Source organism: Microplitis demolitor, chromosome 2, assembly GCF_026212275.2.
Source record: "Microplitis demolitor isolate Queensland-Clemson2020A chromosome 2, iyMicDemo2.1a, whole genome shotgun sequence".
Classification (NCBI taxonomy): domain Eukaryota; kingdom Metazoa; phylum Arthropoda; class Insecta; order Hymenoptera; family Braconidae; genus Microplitis; species Microplitis demolitor.
In genome coordinates, this window is record NC_068546.1 from 23,939,407 (window position 1) to 23,955,005 (window position 15,599).

A 15,599-nucleotide genomic window follows, 5' to 3' on the forward strand; every position below is an offset into this window, starting at 1 on the left:
GTTAAATACAAACTGACCTATCAACAGTAATTTGCGGATGTAAATTAAAGTTGTGTACAAAAGACATTTAAAAATTAATTTAGGTAGCTCGTAAATTATTATTAATTGTGTCATAAAAGTTAATTGAGCAGCAGAGTAGAGGAAGGCAGAGCATTGAGGAAGTCAGCGAGAGAGTGAGAGGTGATCTATCGTGGAGGGAGATAATCAGATTTGTTGGGGTGAACAGGTGTACGATCCCGAGTTACTCATGAGTTTTACTATTTAGTTCGCGCCAAGCTATCGGTCTGATTGCTTTTAAATTCATTTATTAACGCTCGTTATCTCCAATTTAAATAAATATTTTTTTATGGATTTATTTTGCCTGAAAATATAATCGGTAAGTTTATTAATTCAAAAAATTTTTTTACTGAAAAAAAAGTTTATTAATTTTATTAATAATTTATAAACTTTTTTTTTTATATTTTATTTAAAAATAATAAGTGCTCTTGATAAATATTTTTTAAATCTAATTAAATAATTAATAATTATAATTTAATTAATCAAAGTAATTATTATTTATTTAAAATTTTTTTTGTAATTAAAATTCATTTAAATAAAATTTTGTTTTTTTATGAAAATTCAAATAAAAAAAAAAACTTTTAATTACTAATTATCTTTAGGATGTGGTGACAAGTAAATTTATATTCTCTTATCAATAAAAAAAATATATATATATATATATGCGTGGATAAAATATTTATATTTGTTTATATTAAATAAAATTAATCGGTCCTTCCTCAACAAAAATAAACACAGTTGATTTATTCAAACTTAATAATTACCATATTTTTTTTTACGTAGAAATTGAAGATAAAAAAAAACAAATATAAATATGAGGATAAAATATTGTGGTATTATTATTATATAAAGAGCAATTATACCATAAAAGTGCGGATTGCACTGTGATTTCTGAGTCATGAAAAAAAGAGATGTAGCGAAGGTCATAAATGTGCGGCAATCCATTGAAAAATTTAAAAAATAAAAAATAGTTGATAAATATATAACATTCCTTAATATTTGCTCGTAAATTTTCCTATGACATAAATTAACTAGACTACATTTGAATAAATGCAGTAATTATTCTTTATTTATTTAAAATATATATAAATATATGAGATAATGCGCAATCTCAAGCGTTTTCCAGTGTATCGGTTCCAGTCTACTGACCGATATCCTAATGACTAGACTGCAGTGAATGTCAACTCCATATATAAAATATATATGTATATATATTAACGGGTGATTAATAAATGTATCGTGATGAAGTTTATAAACAAGACATATATTTTTTTATCAATACAATGCAGCTGCATGAATAATAAAATTGTCTCGTCTTGAAGATTAAAAAAAAATAGTACGTAAGGTTTTATTGTTATTATTAAAGATGAAATTATATATTATATATTTTTAAAAATTTATCTCGTGTCGTGTCTTTTGTCTTTGAGAAAACATACATTAGATTAAAGATTTTTAAATTGTTAATCATTTAAAGATTAGTATTGTGAAAGTATTCGAGAATTTCGCAAAGACTTATCTTGTCATTATCCGCTTATCAAACTTCAAAGATACCAATAAAATTTAACATTTAAAAGTATTTGATTGTATATTAAATTTAAAACCGAGGCAGGACCACGGTTAATCTTGACCCCGTTCAATTTAAATGGACGCCTTGGCGCCAAACGATTTTGGCGGTCGAGTTGCGGGTCCTCGACCGATATTCAAATTAATTTAATTTTTTTAAAAATTCATGTTTAAATTTTTAGTGCTCGTGATTTAGAGGAGAGTTTTTTAATTGGTAATTGAAAAAGCCCTTGAGTAATAATTGTTACGACAGACGCAAATAAAAAGTGAAGTTAATTGACCTGAGATTTATAGCGCGACGACATAAATATTTATATAATTATTTATTTATAGTTTATATCCAAGGATTTATATATTTATTTACTTTTATGTAATGACAATAGAGATTAATTATTAATTAATTTTTAAAATTCTCACAGCAATTTTTTTTAATTTGTAAAATTTTAATTTTTATATTTTTGACGTAAAAAAAAAATTGAGTCTTTTTTAATAAATAATTTTTTAGATATCAATTGTCTGTAAAAAATTTTTATTATTCTCATATTTATATAAATAATTTATTTAAAAAAAAAAAAACTATTTTTAATAATTAGCATGATTTATCTTTTATTTATTTATCTAGTTAATTAAGTCTAGTGTAATGATCTTGTATACATAAATATTACGATAAGAGATACTGCAAATATTTGTTCACTTGAATTTTCATTATGATAAAAAAATAATTAGTTTTTTTAAAATTATAAAATAATTAAAGAAATATTTTCTTTAATATTTTTTTCCTTGATTATTCGTAAGTGTGATAACGTCATTTACAAAGAAAAATATCCTCTGAGTGATTTTTATTATTATTATGAACGCGATAAATTTTAAATGCTAATTGTATACAAGCATAAATTTTACGCGCGAAAAAAAACTTCAAATATTTCATATTAAATCTGGACATTTTATTTATCACAGTTTTTTTTAATAGTAAGTAAATATTTTTTTTTTTTTTTTTTTTTTTTTGAATGATTGATTAATCAAAAAATGAGTAATTACAACTGATAGATTAAATATTTATAAAAATAATTGGCGGGAAAATAAAATAAATTATTTATGTTTAAAAATAGAATATGATTACAAGTATGTATATTGATATATATTTATTTCCACGTATAATATATGACTGAAAAAAGTACAAAGTACAATTATTACTTTTATCAGTAATCTTTTCTATGAATACTTTTTTTTAATTAGTCAAAATAATTAAATTCTAAATAATTAAATAAATTTTTACTAAAACGATAAAAATTATAAATTTATATATTTTTTTTAGGCTGATATTTATAAATATATTCTGTTAAATTAAAAAATTTTTTTTTCTTATGCATAATTTATGTTAATTTTTTTAATTATCTAAGAAGTCTTGAATAACAACAGCAAAATATATAAATAAATAAATAAATAATACAACAATTATCTTAAATTAAGTGTTCAAGGATATTTTCAATTATTTTTATTACAATGAAAAGTAATAAATTAATTTTTATTGCTGCGCAGACGTCAGTTTTTTTAAAAAAATTATTTAAATTTAAATATTTTTCCTGATGGAGGACTCTGTCATTTTTACCGCCGCTGTTATTTAAAAATAAATTATTGTAATTAAAATTTAAAAAGTTCAAATCTATATTAATAAGTCATTAACTTATCTGTCGCACTTACTTTCGAATTAGAATGTTTTATATTTATAACAATCACTCAAGGACAATTCGTAATGTATATCAATTAATTTGCAAATTAGCTTTCATTAATTTTAAATATTTTTAAAATCCCGGCGCCGATTCCATTTCGTCCTTAGAAATTTTGTAATCAGCTCAGGGATTTGGTAATAAATTGACAAGGACAAGAAGCTTTCCAATTTACTTTTATATGCAGGAAGACGTAATTGTAAATAGTGTATGGAATTTTAATTACATTTACTACATAATATATATTGATATACAATAAATAGTCATTATCATTTCACGCGTAATATTTTAAAAAAACTTTATTTTGTCATTTAAATAAAATAGACTATCAGTAATTTAATAATTATTATTGTCTGTCTATTCTAGAATAAATAATATCAGTAAATATATATATATATATATATATATATATATATATATATATATATATATATATATATATATTTGTTGAGGAATAAAAGATAAATAAATAAATAGAATGTGAAGAAGAAATTTAAAAAAAGATGGCGGCAAAATCGAAAATTTAAAGGACACGCTCATTGATATTTTGGATATTTTTTGACTTGGGTTGATAAAATAATTATTTTAAAGTTCATAATTAAAATATTGATAATTTATCAGTAATTTGTATGCTAGTTTGTTGCTAACCAATGAATTTTTTCGGTATAATAATAAATTGGCCGGTAAAAATGAAATTTAAAAAGCGCGGGGTTTTTAAATTTTTTAAATTTAAAATGGGTGATAAATTTGAATTTTTTTGGTTTAATTAGGGATCAAAATTAGCATACGATGACAACAAAATTATGGAAAGCGTTTTCGAGAAGAAGAGTTGACGATGACCTGGAAGGCAAAGGGGAACTAGCGCGAGTCCTGGGATTATTTGATTTAACGGCACTGGGAGTTGGCGCGACACTGGGGTTGGGGGTTTATGTTCTCGCAGGAAGTGTAGCAAAAGAAACTGCCGGTCCTGCTGTTTGCATTTCATTTCTCATTGCTGCATTTGCGTCAGCTCTCGCGGGTAAGTGGAAATTTTTTAAAAATTTTTATATATTTTTTTGTTGGTGATTTATTTTTATCACAGGTTTATGTTACGCTGAGTTCGCTTCTCGTGTACCCAAAGCAGGATCCGCATATGTCTATAGTTATGTTACCGTCGGAGAATTTATCGCTTTCGTCATTGGTTGGAATCTCATCCTCGAGTATGTAATCGGTAAGTTTTGTAACGAAGTTCTCTGTATTTAATTTAAATTTGTTAAATTAATTCTTCAGGTACTGCGAGTGTTGCTCGAGGTCTCAGTAATTACGTTGACTCCTTGATTGACAATAAGATGAGAAATTACTTTTTTTCAATTATGCCAATAGAAGTGTCATTTCTCTCTGACTACCCGGATTTTTTTGCTTTCGGTGTAGTCATGCTGCTCATTATTCTTCTTTGCGTCGGAGTACAGGAGTCATCGTACCTCAATATGGGATTTACGGCAATTAATATGGTGACGATTTTAATTGTCATTGTCGCAGGATCTATCAAAGGTAAGCAGCAGTCAGCGAACCAATAAAACGCCGAAATTTAAAATAATAAAATAGTTTTTATGTAAACTTTGCAGCTGATCCGGCAAATTGGAACATCGACCCGGCGAAAATTCCTCCAGAGTTCAAAAATGCTGGGACCGGTGGATTTATGCCTTTTGGAATAAGCGGAGTTATGATCGGAGCAGCGAAATGTTTCTATGGATTCGTCGGGTTCGACGCGGTCGCCGCCACAGGAGAAGAAGCGAAAAATCCACAAAAAACAATTCCGCTTGCGATAGTAATTTCTCTTGCTGTCATCTTCGCGGCCTACTTCTCTATCTCTACAGTTCTTACGATGATGTGGCCTTACTATGACCAAGTCAGTCAATAAAATAAAAATAAAATCCTGTAGTCATCACTGAAAAATTTAATTTAAATAAATAAATTATTTTTTTGGCAACAGGATTCAGAAGCGCCATTTCCTTATGCCTTCCAGCAAATTGGCTGGCCGGCAATTATGTGGATCGTTAATGTCGGCGCTGTTTTTGCTCTCTGCACTAGTCTTCTCGGTGCAATGTTTCCACTTCCTCGGATTCTCTATGCCATGGGAAGTGACGGGGTGATTTTTAAATTTCTTGCCAAAGTTGACAGAAGAACTCAGACACCAATAATGGGAACAATCGTTTCCGGTCTGCTGATAGGTACCAAAAACTTGACTTTACCTCTAATTCAATACCGCGAAGATTTTAAAAAAAAAAATTTCATCCCGTTTCAGGTTTGATGACTCTCATGTTCAATCTCGAGCAATTGATCGACATGATGTCCATTGGAACCCTGCTAGCGTACTCCATAGTCGCCATTTGTGTCCTTCTTCTCAGGTACCAGAAGACGAATCAAACTGTAAAACTTCCCGCTAGTACCATGTTGGAAGATGATCTTTCACTTCTAGATTATTTCAAACGGATCTTCAATATCTACAACCAGAAAGTCGCCACCAAATTATCCAGCAGAGTCGCCAGCTGGGGTGTCTTTGTCTTCTGTAAGTTATATTTCTTCTCTAGCTTATTTCTATTTACTAAAGAATATACTTTTCTGTCCACAGCAATTTCAGTATTCATCCTGGGTGTGATTATCACCCACACAAGCTTTGAAAATAAGCCATTGAATATATTTACATACATAGTTTTAACATTAATTGTTTTAATTATCATTTTTACTGTCATTGCCATCAGCAGACAACCGGTCGATCCAATATCCCTCGACTTTAAAGTAATTAAAAAAAATTCTTTTTTTCACGGGGTTTAATTTAATATATATCATACTATTTTATTTAATGTATTTATTTAAATAGGTTCCATTTGTGCCGATCGTACCTTGTTGCAGTATATTCATAAATTTATTTCTCATGCTGCAACTAGACGTTTTTACATGGATAAGATTCGTCGTGTGGATGATTATAGGTAATTATTATTTATTAATTACCAAGGGTAGTAATGAAGGTGCCGTTTTTGGACAATATACAATGATGCAATTTTAAATATTTTTTTTTAGGTTTCTGTATTTATTTCTTCTACGGTATTCGGCACAGCTTGCAAGGTCAACGTGATAGATTACTAACTAATCCACCACCTCATGCATACACAAATCCTGTGAGATTAGTAACTAAGTTTTGAAGAAAAAAAAAATTTTAATTACAAATTCATTAAAATTATGAGTGAGAAAGTAACAGACACAGTCATTATAATTTTGAAATAAATAAACAAAGTGTTAATTAGAAAAAAATAAAAAAATGCGCATTGACAGAATTTAAAAATCTGTATGCGCATTTTTTTATTTTTATTTTTTAAATTGTTCGTTCGTTTGTAATTTAAAATTTATCTGGTGTCTGGTGCGTTCATACTCGTGATATTTTATCTTTTTTACTGAGCGGTAAAAGTTTATACTGTAAAATGTATAAAGCCCAGCAATGAAAGTTGCAGTGTGTAAAAAAAAAATGAAGAAAGAGATATAAACTCAAAGCTTTATTGATTATCAATATTACTATTGACATGACCGTTTTTTGACGGTTTATTTTTGTAAATACTTTTTATATAATTTATTCGTCTTATCTCTTGCTGTATATACTGTTAATGTAAATAGTAAAGAGACATGTGTATATAATTATTATTGCAGCTACAAATTTGTATCTGTTTATAAAGATTTAAATATTATTATTATTATATATTTTATGCTAAATAAATAAAGGATTTCTTAAAATATACGTCAGCTGATTTTTTTCTATAAATTTTTATTGCGCGCGATATTTAAAATTTTATTTTCCGAACACTGTGTGCGCTTAACAAACAAAAATGTTTGCTTAGATGATTAAAATAGTGATAGTAATTTTAAAAAGATAACTAATTTGCTTAACTATGCATTTGATAAAAAAAAAATGCGGAACTTGAAAAGGAATAATTGAAAAAATTAATTCCTCAACACGTAGTTGAGTTTCGTATAAAAGTTTGAATTTTTTTTGAGACCGCAGTAGATATTTTTAACAATTCAAGGGAAGCTCGTATACAAATAACAATAATTTTTAAAAATTTTTTACTTTATTAATTAATTAAAAAATTTTTGTTTTTTTTTTTTATCTAAATTTTTTAAAAAATAAAAAATGTTGCGGCTGTTTAAAATTTTCATAGCCGTTGTATTTATAAATAAATCGATAAATATATGTCTGGCAGAGCCACCAAATATACATCTGAATAATGTAAACTTCGTAGTGGGAATTTTCGAAGACAATCCTGTTGATCCTGGTCGATTGAAGTATTTGGGACAGGGCGTTTTAGTTCATCACAGAAGTGTTCTTACAGCATCGATTAATTTGTTTGAGTATGACTGATAAATTACTATTTCCTACTGTAATCGATAGTTTATATATTAAATTATTATTATATTAAAATCTTTTTATCCTCATCAATTTAGGGATATGGATTTACTTATTCGTGTATACGCTTGGTCAAAAAAGTCAGACACCGATTTTCAATCATCAAAACTTGAGTTTTTTGAACGTGATGTACAAAATATTATATTTTTTGACGAGATGCCGGAAATCGCTGCACTGTATTTGGAAAAACCTGTCAATAATATCCCATTTATTAAGGAACTAAATTATGATACTTTCGACACCCACAATGCGAATAATGAATGTGCTTTAGTTAAATTTAAATTGAACAAATCATTTACCAAAGGTAAGTTATTAATAATTATCCTTTAAATTTTTTTAATTATGATGTTAATTGATTAGTCTAATGAATAATTTTACAGTTCAAGTTAAGCAGCGGGGTATAAAGCCACTGGGTAATTTTAAAGAGATTGGATGTAGGGGAAATATTGTCTCTAAAATTTATGATTTTTATTCACATGACGTAAAAAATTACTTTTGTGTTTTAGAAACTGGAAAGAAAAATTGTCATGTGAGTATTGTTATTAATAAAAAAAACAAATTGTAAATGAAGAAAAAAATTAAAAATTTTTCAAATATATATTTAATTTTTAAAAATAAAAATTAATTTTTTAGACGGAAGCTGGAGCAGCTTTGGTCTGTGAGTCATATCTGAATCCAGGGTACTATTATTTGGCAGGGATTAATATTTTGAAAGACAATTGCGAACTGATGTTTGCAAATACGCAAATTTTAATCAACTCAATCTATAAAAAAAAAAGACGAGGACATTCTTCAAACCCGGAGGAAGGCGAAAACGTTAGGGCTAAGATGCCTAATTCACCGTTTTTTGCATTTCTTCATTGAAAATATAATTTTGTTTGATAAAAAATAAACCTTGGTTATTTTTAACAAATTTTATTCAAGTAAAAAATATTTTTGCAATGCGATTGGTCAGCGAAATATTAAAAAAAAAAAATTCGATTAAAGAATACGAATTTTATTTTGAATTTTTGTGTAATGATATAATTAATTTGATATCTAATAAGATTTAGGTAAAACGATGATTAATAAATTATAGATATTGGTTGAAAAATTGTTTTGTTTTTATTTAAATGTCAACCTGAGTAACTTTGACGTCAATTAAATTTAATTGTCCAAAAAAAAGACTAGAATTATTTTTTAAAGATTGAGGGAAGGGGGGGGGGGGGGGTAAATTACTGTGACCGGGTCAAAATTAATTTTACTGATAATGATTAAATTGTACACATATTATTGATGATTATTATGATTATTAAAATGTAAGAATTTATATTTTTGAACTGATACTATAAATACTATAGAGTTCTACGGTATTCGACAAAGCTTGCAGAGTCGAAGTGATTATTACTTAATCCGCCAGTTTATGAATACACAAATCTTGTAAGATGAGTAACAAAGTTTTGAAAAAATAAATTTGAATTACAAACTCATGGATATTTCATATTTTTTTCTGAGCGGTAAAAATTTATACTGTAAAATGTATAAAGCCCAGCAATGAAAGTTGCAGTGTGTAAAAAAAAATGAAGAAAGAGATATAAACTCAAAGCTTTATTGATTATCAATATTACTATTGACATGACCGTTTTTTTGACGGTTTATTTTTGTAAATACTTTTTATATAATTTATTCGTCTTATCTCTTGCTGTATATACTGTTAATGTAAATAGTAAAGAGACATGTGTATATAATTATTATTGCAGCTACAAATTTGTATCTGTTTATAAAGATTTAAATATTATTATTATTATATATTTTATGCTAAATAAATAAAGGATTTCTTAAAGTATACGTCAGCTGATTTTTTTCTATAAATTTTTATTGCGCGCGATATTTAAAATTTTATTTTCAGAACACTGTGTGCACTTAACAAACAAAAATGTTTGCTTAGATGATTAAAATAGTGATAGTAATTTTAAAAAGATAACTAATTTGCTTAACTATGCATTTGATAAAAAAAAAAATGCGGAACTTGAAAAGGAATAATTAAAAAAATTAATTCCTCAACACGTAGTTGAGTTTCGTATAAAAGTTTGAATTTTTTTTGAGACTGCAGTAGATATTTTTAACAATTCAAGGAAAGCTCGTATACAATTAACAATAATTTTAAAAAATTTTTTACTTTATTAATTAATTAAAAAATTTTTGTTTTTTTTTTTTTATCTAAATTTTTTAAAAAATAAAAAATGTTGCGGCTGTTTAAAATTTTCATAGCCGTTATATTTATAAATAAATCGATAAATATTTGTCTGGCAGAGCCACCAGATATATATCTCAATAATGTAGACTTTGTAGTGGGAATTTTCGAAGCAAATTCTGTTAATTCTGGTCGATTGACGTATTTGAATCAAGGCGTTTTAATTAGTAAACGACTTGTACTCACAACATCAGTTTATGTGCTTTGGTATCATTTACAAATTTATATATAAAACTATTTATAAACATCTTTTTCATTTTAAATTATCATCTATTTGATAATTTTATTTTATTTATTTACGTCGCATTGCATTAAATTTTTACTTGTTATCGAAATTATATTTACTCATTAACAGGAAAATAATTTTATTTATTTCAAAATATTATTTCAGGAAAAACAATTTAAAAGTCCGTACTTATGCTTGGCGAAAAAAACCTGGAACCCGAAACGACCACAAAGCTGAAAAATCTCTTTACATACAACACAATGTTGAGGAAAATGAGATCTTTCCCGAAATGACTAAAATTTCTTATTTGATTTTGGAAAAAAATCATAATGACGATATAAAATATATTAATTACGTAAATTATAATGGCGGGGGATTGCTCAGTCCAGGTAATAGATGTGCTTTAGTGAAGTTAAAATGGAATAATGGAATAAGAGGTGAAAATAAATTCAAGTTTTTAATTTAAATAATGAACAGCTATCGTATAAAAATTTTAAATGATAATTAATGATGATAATTAATAATTCATTGTTTAGAATTAAATAGTCAGATAAAAGTCAAGCAGCGTCATATACAGTCACCTTTTTATTATTTAGAAAAAGGATGCCCTAATACTTTTTTTGAACTTAAAAAAAAATATTTATCTGACACAGAATATTTTTTTTGTATTGAAGAAACCGGAAAAAAAAATTGTAATGTGAGTGATTTTATAATTAAATTATAATTAAGTCTAAGGCCTCAAAGACTCTCGACCCTGGCACTTGAGAAAATCAAATTTTATTAAAATTTTTGAATAAAAAAATTTATTTTTTTTATCTTACAGCCGTATCCAGGAGCTGCTTTAGTTTGCGAGGCTTATGAACAAATAGGATACTACTACTTGGCAGGAATTGAAATTATGCGAAACAATTGTCATCTTATGTTTGCAGATACGCAAGTTTTACAAAATTCTATTGAAACTTTAATAAAACTATTGTCTTAAAGAATTAAAATTTTATTTTATTTCAGTTTTAATCTTTATGTAATGATATAATTAATTATATCTAATAAAATTCATATAAAACGATATTTGATAAATTATCATATTAATTGAAAATTTTTATTTAAATGTCAACCTGAGTAACTTTGACGTCAATTAAATTTAATTGTCCAAAAAAAAGACTAGAATTATTTTTTAAAGATTGAGGGAAGGGGGGGGGTAAACTACTGTGACCGGGTCAAAATTATTTTTACTGATAATGATTAAATTGTACACATGCTGATTACAATGTAAGAATCTTTATCCTTGAGTTGACAGATAGCTCATCAATGTATTATTTTTTTTTATACGACGCAACAAAACGTTATTACAATTATAGAAAAATGTAAGTAGTAGAGGGGAACTTCATGAGTCTTTAAAACAATTACGCGATAGATAAGCATTTTAAACGTATTCTTACTTACAACAACACGAGCGAATGTTAAACTTTTTAAAAACCCTAGTATTGGAAAATAATATCTACGAACGTGTCTATACGTAGATTATAATTTGATTAATTGCATGTTTTTATTATATACATTTGTGTAAATACCGCGTCTTCAAGAGCAGACCGCCGAAAAATTATTAGGTTTTTTTAGTTGCATGTGAAGGATGTTGTTCAATGAATTGTATAAAGCTCTGACGAGAAAAAGAGTCGACGAAATCAGTGAAGAGAAAGGTCAGCTGGCAAGAGTCCTGGGTTTGTTTAACTTAGTTACTCTAGGAGTCGGTTCGACTTTGGGTGTTGGTGTTTACGTTCTTACAGGATATCTAGCAAAAGAAGTTGCCGGTCCCGCTGTCTGCTTATCGTTTTTGATTGCAGCATCAGCATCATCTTTAGCAGGTAAAATTATCTTAGTTTATTATTAATCGGGAAAAAATTACCTGCATAAATTGAAAAACGACAGGTAATATGATAAAGTGATCCGTAAATACTATCACCGTATATAGTAATTCTTCACTTGAATAGAAAACGTGGAAAATTACAGGATAAGTATTAAAATTTATTGTCTATGCAAGAAAACTTAGATTTGAACTATGATACTAAAGATAGCCGGCGTCTAATAATTTTTTATTTTTTTCAAAACGATTATTTATGAAAAAAAATTATTTTGAAAAATTGCGCCTGTAGAATTTTTTATTTTCTACAAGTGCATATTTTTAGTTTATTTTAATTGCAATCGATTTGTTGAAGGGAACGTATTACAAAATTTATTATTCTGTGCATTGACACTAATTTTAAAAGTTTATTTTTTCCGTGGGAAAATATTGTCAAGGATTATGTTATGCTGAGTTTGCTGCCCGGGTTCCCAAAGCTGGATCTGCATACGTCTACAGCTATGTTACTATCGGAGAATTAGTTGCGTTTGTTACAGGCTGGACACTTGTTCTTGAATATCTTATTAGTAAGTTTCACATATGAGGAAAATATGAATAAGTTTGAATAAAAATTAACTGGTAGAAATTCTCAAGTTACAGCAAGTGTTTCTCGAGGCCTTAGTATTTATATTGACTCATTCATTGACGACAGGATGAAAAATTACTTTGAGTCGACCATGCCGATGAAACTGTCTTTCCTGTCAAGTTATCCTGATTTTTTTTCCTTCGGCTTTATTATAATCATTGCAATCCTGCAATGCATGGGTGTCAAGAAATCATCATATTTCAATTCAGTTGCTACGGTAGTTAATTTATTGACTATTTGCATTGTAGTAATCGCAGGATGTTTGAAAGGTGCGATATGTTGATGAGTATATTGCATTTTAAAATGTATGTAAGCATGTGATATTTTTAAAATTTAAATTGTCGGATAGGTAAAGCCAAAAATTGGAATATTGGGATTGAGGAGATTCCTTCTGATGTCAAAAACCCAGGAGTTGGTGGATTTATGCCCTTTGGGGTAAGTGGAGTAATGGCAGCGACGGCAAAATGTTTCTTTGCATTTGTGGGGTTTGATGCGATTGCTACTACGGGCGAAGAAGCCAAAAATCCACAGAAAAATATTCCACTTGCGATTATTACATCTCTTGCTATATGCTGCATTGCTTATTTTTCCGTATCGACGGCTCTGACAATGATGTGGCCATATTACGATCAAGTTCGTTACATAATATTTCATGCTTTAATCATCAGAAAATTATCGGCTAATTAATCTTCTAATTTATTATAGAATCCTGAAGCGCCATTTCCACACGTGTTCAAACAATTTGAGTGGCCAATTGTCATGTGGATCGTTAATATTGGCGCAATATTTGCTTGCTGTACTTGTTTATTTGGCGCAATGTTTTCTCTGCCGAGAATTTTGTATGCCATGGGGAGAGACGGCATTATTTTCAAATTTTTCAGCAAAGTTAATCGGAGAACCAAAACTCCTATTGTTAGCACTTTGTCCGCTGGATTTCTCGCAGGTAATCAATAAAAAAAAGAGTATATTATACACCAAGGGAGGAAAAAAGTCTTCCTCTGTGGTGTGTAAACTATTTTCCACTAGATCTGTACCTGAAAGTTGAAATTTTTGCTTTTGTTTGCGGAAAGATTCGCGCATGCGCTTATTTCCTTCATAACAGAAAAAAACAATTTTCTTCCCTTCAAACAGAGCAGGAATTTAAACTTTCGGCGTAGGTATAGAGAAAAATATCCAGAACATAATGTAATTTTTATCTTTTTATTTGAGGTTTGCTGTCGCTTATCTTGAATTTAAGTCAACTAATGGACATGTTGTCCGTTGGCACACTAGTAGCTTATACGATGGTTTCAATGTGTGTGATTATTTTACGGTACGAAAAAGTACACGATAGCACACTTCCAGAGGCTGAAATAAATCAAGACATTTATTATTATTGCAAGCAGATCCTTAATATCAATAAAAACAAAACCGCTACCCAATTTTCAAGCCGAACTGTCATCTGGGGAATTTTTATATTTTGTAAAGTATTTAAATTCCTTTTATCGATTTCACTTATCATTAAATTGTACTCATAAATTATTCATGTGATTGTTTCTTCAGGTATTTTATCATTAGTTCTTTGTCTGACTTGTCACTACATGGACTTTCATAACGACGCTAAAAATTTAATTGGGTGTATTTTTTTGTCCATTGTCGTTCTAATGATGATACTCGATGTGATCATTATTTATAGACAACCTGTTAATCCAACACAGCTAAGTTTTAAGGTTAGTTTATTTCTTATCAAGCCTAGTAAATATATTTATTTACTTGATATCAGGTACTAATTTAAATAATTACCCAGGTTCCATTTGTTCCTATCATACCATGTTGCAGTCTTCTTATAAATATTTTCCTCATGGTTCAATTGGATACATTTACTTGGCTGAGGTTGTTGATATGGTTGGCATTAGGTTAGAAAATTACATATATATATATATATATATATTAAGTACACTGGAATATTATTCTTATTTGAAATTTTACGGTGTCATAGTAAAGCTGCACTATGTTGTGGTAACCATTGTAAATTTAACTACGGCCGCAGTAATTTTTGATGCGTCTTTGAACTTGTCCTCGAGAGAGAATGAACTTCACGTCGCCCCCACTACTGATAATTTTTAAGCTGCGCATGCGTAGGAAAAGTGGAGGGGGGTGTTTAGAGTACAGAATACCAAGAGTGGGAGGGTCTGGTGTTTTCGGTACAAACGGAAAACACCTGAGGTACATTCTCTTGTTCGGACAATTTTCTGGAATTTCCATTTCCCACTAGATGGTCACCATACCTCGACTTTATTATGGACCATAAGATTTCAAATAAGAATTTTTCCATATGGTACAAAACTTCTGATGGTTTCATTATTTTTACAGGGTTTTGCATTTACTTTTTTTATGGGATCCATCATAGTCATCAACGATCTAGAGATAATGCAGCGTCGCTTCAGATTATTCCCAAGAGATCGATAAATATTTTTCAAGTCATCGACTAACTACTGTTAGATTTTTTTTTTTTTTTTTTTTTAAATATATTGAAAGTACTATCAGCAGTGCAAGAAAACATCGTAATAAATATTAATTTATCGATAATGAAACATAAATAAACTTATTTTGCGATAACAACTCAATATTAGTGAAGAAAAGTCTGCAAATATTCATAACTAAAATTTTTCTATACCATTATATACTTTTATATTTTCTCATTAATTGCATTAATTAAATTTATCAGCACATTAATTATAATTATGTCACTTAATGCCTGTAATTGCATTAAATAATTTTTGGCATGGCTTTTGATCACGTGTGTTATTACGATGATGCATAAAATAAATTTCGATATAATGTTTTTATTATTACTACTAATATTTAAATCCTTAAATAACCAACTGATTCAATA

General features: G+C 28.2%; 4 protein-coding genes across 6 annotated transcripts; all 4 read left to right on the forward strand.

Moving 5' to 3' along the window:
* The first annotated feature begins 31 nt into the window (after positions 1-31).
* Positions 32-7,111, forward strand: LOC103572124 (cationic amino acid transporter 3-like). Of its 2 annotated transcripts, none has more exons than XM_008550572.3 (10): positions 32-376; positions 4,118-4,365; positions 4,429-4,557; positions 4,617-4,877; positions 4,952-5,235; positions 5,320-5,557; positions 5,632-5,895; positions 5,959-6,125; positions 6,208-6,316; positions 6,408-7,111. In XM_008550572.3, exons 2-10 carry the CDS (start codon positions 4,137-4,139, stop codon positions 6,527-6,529), a joined length of 1,803 nt encoding a protein of 600 aa, XP_008548794.1. In that variant the 5' UTR covers positions 32-376; positions 4,118-4,136; the 3' UTR covers positions 6,530-7,111. The 2 variants fall into 2 exon arrangements, with proteins under 2 accessions (XP_008548794.1, XP_008548795.1); XM_008550573.2 differs by lacking the exon at positions 32-376 and adding an exon at positions 1,193-1,393.
* Positions 7,112-7,374: 263 nt separating this feature from the next.
* LOC103572125 (uncharacterized) lies at positions 7,375-8,724 on the forward strand. Its single transcript, XM_008550574.3, has 4 exons — positions 7,375-7,727; positions 7,821-8,086; positions 8,163-8,311; positions 8,416-8,724. Exons 1-4 carry the CDS (start codon positions 7,510-7,512, stop codon positions 8,644-8,646), a joined length of 864 nt encoding a protein of 287 aa, XP_008548796.1. The 5' UTR covers positions 7,375-7,509; the 3' UTR covers positions 8,647-8,724.
* A 1,161-nt stretch (positions 8,725-9,885) lies between these two features.
* LOC128668970 (uncharacterized) lies at positions 9,886-11,307 on the forward strand. The gene is made up of 4 exons (XM_053742794.1): positions 9,886-10,222; positions 10,407-10,678; positions 10,778-10,938; positions 11,065-11,307. The coding sequence occupies exons 1-4, from the start codon at positions 10,005-10,007 to the stop codon at positions 11,221-11,223; spliced, it is 810 nt and encodes a 269-aa protein (XP_053598769.1). The 5' UTR covers positions 9,886-10,004; the 3' UTR covers positions 11,224-11,307.
* Positions 11,308-11,470: 163 nt separating this feature from the next.
* Positions 11,471-15,548, forward strand: LOC103579940 (high affinity cationic amino acid transporter 1). 2 transcript variants are annotated; one of them, XM_008561509.3, is made up of 9 exons: positions 11,474-12,103; positions 12,537-12,665; positions 12,733-12,993; positions 13,074-13,357; positions 13,430-13,667; positions 13,934-14,185; positions 14,267-14,433; positions 14,511-14,619; positions 15,077-15,548. In XM_008561509.3, the coding sequence occupies exons 1-9, from the start codon at positions 11,872-11,874 to the stop codon at positions 15,193-15,195; spliced, it is 1,791 nt and encodes a 596-aa protein (XP_008559731.1). In that variant the 5' UTR covers positions 11,474-11,871; the 3' UTR covers positions 15,196-15,548. The 2 variants fall into 2 exon arrangements, with proteins under 2 accessions (XP_014300784.1, XP_008559731.1); XM_014445298.2 differs by lacking the exons at positions 14,511-14,619; positions 15,077-15,548 and having other exon boundaries at positions 11,471-12,103; positions 13,934-14,190; positions 14,267-14,366.
* The last annotated feature ends 51 nt before the right edge of the window (positions 15,549-15,599 follow it).

What these genes read in the sequence shown, in the direction of transcription:
- LOC128668970 (XM_053742794.1), top strand. Translation starts at nt 10,005, where the DNA reads ATGTTGCGGCTGTTTAAAATTTTCATAGCCGTTATATTTATAAATAAA. An exon ending in ACATCAGTTTATGTGCTTTG is followed by an intron (nt 10,223 to 10,406) that starts GTATCATTTACA and finishes ATATTATTTCAG; the next exon opens with GAAAAACAATTTAAAAGTCC. An exon ending in ATGGAATAATGGAATAAGAG is followed by an intron (nt 10,679 to 10,777) that starts GTGAAAATAAAT and finishes TTCATTGTTTAG; the next exon opens with AATTAAATAGTCAGATAAAA.
- LOC103572124 (XM_008550572.3), top strand. Translation starts at nt 4,137, where the DNA reads ATGACAACAAAATTATGGAAAGCGTTTTCGAGAAGAAGAGTTGACGAT. An exon ending in TGTCGCAGGATCTATCAAAG is followed by an intron (nt 4,878 to 4,951) that starts GTAAGCAGCAGT and finishes TAAACTTTGCAG; the next exon opens with CTGATCCGGCAAATTGGAAC. An exon ending in CTGGGGTGTCTTTGTCTTCT is followed by an intron (nt 5,896 to 5,958) that starts GTAAGTTATATT and finishes TTCTGTCCACAG; the next exon opens with CAATTTCAGTATTCATCCTG.
- LOC103579940 (XM_008561509.3), top strand. Translation starts at nt 11,872, where the DNA reads ATGTTGTTCAATGAATTGTATAAAGCTCTGACGAGAAAAAGAGTCGAC. An exon ending in ATCAGCATCATCTTTAGCAG is followed by an intron (nt 12,104 to 12,536) that starts GTAAAATTATCT and finishes AATATTGTCAAG; the next exon opens with GATTATGTTATGCTGAGTTT. An exon ending in CTGGGGAATTTTTATATTTT is followed by an intron (nt 14,186 to 14,266) that starts GTAAAGTATTTA and finishes TTGTTTCTTCAG; the next exon opens with GTATTTTATCATTAGTTCTT.
- LOC103572125 (XM_008550574.3), top strand. Translation starts at nt 7,510, where the DNA reads ATGTTGCGGCTGTTTAAAATTTTCATAGCCGTTGTATTTATAAATAAA. An exon ending in GCATCGATTAATTTGTTTGA is followed by an intron (nt 7,728 to 7,820) that starts GTATGACTGATA and finishes TCATCAATTTAG; the next exon opens with GGATATGGATTTACTTATTC. An exon ending in CTGGAAAGAAAAATTGTCAT is followed by an intron (nt 8,312 to 8,415) that starts GTGAGTATTGTT and finishes TTAATTTTTTAG; the next exon opens with ACGGAAGCTGGAGCAGCTTT.